General features: G+C 51.0%; 1 protein-coding gene across 1 annotated transcript in view; it reads right to left on the bottom strand.

Moving 5' to 3' along the window:
- Nucleotides 1-2,231, bottom strand: part of LOC109970201 (uncharacterized) — a 10,257-nt gene that overhangs the window by 3,907 nt on the left and 4,119 nt on the right. The window contains 3 exon segments of the mRNA XM_020617602.1: nt 1-4; nt 6-1,750; nt 1,753-2,231. The exon segment at nt 1-4 is cut by the window's left edge and continues 3,907 nt beyond it; the exon segment at nt 1,753-2,231 is cut by the window's right edge and continues 13 nt beyond it. Coding sequence (XP_020473258.1) covers nt 1-4; nt 6-1,750; nt 1,753-2,231 — 2,228 coding nt within the window.

Below are 2,231 nucleotides of genomic sequence, written 5' to 3'. Positions count from 1 at the left end.
TTGCCCCAGAGTGGACTGTTTGATGCTTGCTAAGGTGAAAAGCCTCCCTGAAATACTTTCCACAAACAGTGCAGTGATGGGGCTTTTCTCCAGTATGGATACGGTCATGTCTGCGTAGGGTCTCACGACGTGCAAATCCCTTACCACAGACACTGCAAAGGTGAGTGCGTGGGAGCCCACTGGGCCCCATTCTGGGGGTGTATTGCCTACGTTTGGGGGGCTGTCCACCAGCTGCAGGATCTTTCTTAGCTCTGGGTTTGCGGGGACGCTTTGGTTTGGCAGGAGGATTCTGTGGATTGCTGCTCATAACCTCCTGACTTCCACCACCTCTGAAATTCTTATCCATAATAGATGTGGATGAAGGTGAGCCCAGAGGACCTAAACCAAGACCACCTAGTAGACCTCCTATGATGTCTCCCCTATCATCCCCTCTATTTCCACTGTTACTAGCTGCCGTTATAGCAGAGATTGCATTATTGACAGAGCTAGTCACATCATCCTCTGAGTCATCCAGTAGAGAAGAAAGGGGCAGGTGGGGCTGTTGCTGCGGATGATGGTGCTGGTTGTGGCTCTGAGAGTGTGGATGCAGTGTTGGGGCCAAGGGTGCCTTTCTCAGAGCTGGGCCCGCCATCCCACTTCCACAGGGGGAGGCACCAGAGTAGCATGGAGATGGATTACCTTGAGAACGGTGGTCATCATGGTAGCCTGTGTAACGATTCCGAGAGTAGTCAGTGGGGTATTTACCATCTGTTCTGTCCCTGTCATTTGAATTCCCTCCCCTTCCAGACTGAAACAGACCATCACATCCTAAACCTGCTTTTGGTTCTCCTTCCCCCACAATAACACCATCTTCTTCCTCAGTTTTCCCAAAAATAACCCCTCTATTGCTCTGATAAGTTCCCCCTCCTCCATTACCTCCTCCACCCCCTCCCCCGACTCTGTCCTCACCATCAGTTCCTGTTTTGCTGCCCCGTTGTTTGGGTCCCCTACCTGGCTTGCCGCAGGTGCCTGAGGCAGCATGGTTGAGTAGAGAGGTGCTCTCACGGAAGGCACGACCACAGGCAGGACATCGGAATGGCTTTTCCTCATGTATCTTCTCATGGCGTGTCAGTGACTCTCTACGATTAAAAGCCCGAGAGCAGGTGGAGCAGCCATATGGGCGGGCTGAAGAGTGTATAACGCCATGTTGCAGGAGGTGCCCTTTTTTCTTAAAGCCTTTGCCACAATCTGGGCAATGAAATATTTTGTCTGGGCTAGGACAAGAATTGGATGAGGGTTGGGAGGTTTCTTGGGTCGAATGGGGAAGGCTTGGGTCAGACTGTGTTTTAATGTGAATGGGGTTTGGACCAGTAGTGGCAGTATTGCTAGTACCTGCTGTGGTTGGCTCATGCATTCGCAAATGCCTTCGAAGGCTTGAAAGATGAGGGAAGCTTTTACCACACTCACCACAGCTATAAACGGGCTCTGTATCAGACTCAGTGGGGTTAGGTTGCATTGAGCTCTGGTTATCAGTTTTAGAAAGGTGAGAATCATTAGTAACTAGTACTGAGGCAGCAGTGGAAGAGGGAGCAGAGGAGGAAGAGGAAGAAACTACTGATGAGGATGAAGATGATGAGGCAAGAAGAGATGATGGGTCTCCACCCATATTTGACATACCAACCCCACTCCCAATTAAAGCTGGGGGTTGACCATGACTAAGTCCTCCATTACTACTAGCACTGGGATTACCACTGTGGTTGTTATGGCCATGGCTGCAGCCGCTTTTGCTTTTCTCTGTGGCAAATAGCCAGCCATAGCTTTCTTCCTCCTACTGCTACTGCTACCACTACTGCTACTTCCACCTCCACTGCTTTCCCCTTTACCATCATCCTTTGATAAAGATAAATGAAGTGGCAAGGGGAGGGGTAAACCTGCTTCCTGCTGCATCAGAGAAGCTATCTGATTTGATGAGAGTACAGGGATGCCCTGGAAGTCAAAGCCACCCAACGATGAAGGTTGGGAGCCTGGGTGGAGCGGGTGGTGAGGATGAGAATGAGAGTGAGGATGAGTAAGAGTGTGCGGTGGAAGCTGTTGCTGCTGGGGAGGCTGCTGTGGAGCCTGCTGTGGCTGGGAAGCGGAGTGGCCATGTGAGTGAGAAGAATGCAAAGCAGGAGGTGGAGCAAGACTAGTAGTAGGCTCTCCACCTGTCTGACTTAAACCGATTCCTAAGTGGTTATGGGTTCCCTGCTGAA

This window comes from Monopterus albus, unplaced genomic scaffold (genome assembly GCF_001952655.1).
Source record: "Monopterus albus unplaced genomic scaffold, M_albus_1.0 scaffold192.1, whole genome shotgun sequence".
Lineage (NCBI taxonomy): Eukaryota > Metazoa > Chordata > Actinopteri > Synbranchiformes > Synbranchidae > Monopterus > Monopterus albus.
The sequence above is the reverse complement of the archived record's forward strand: the minus strand, read 5'-3'. Positions and strand labels throughout refer to the sequence as shown.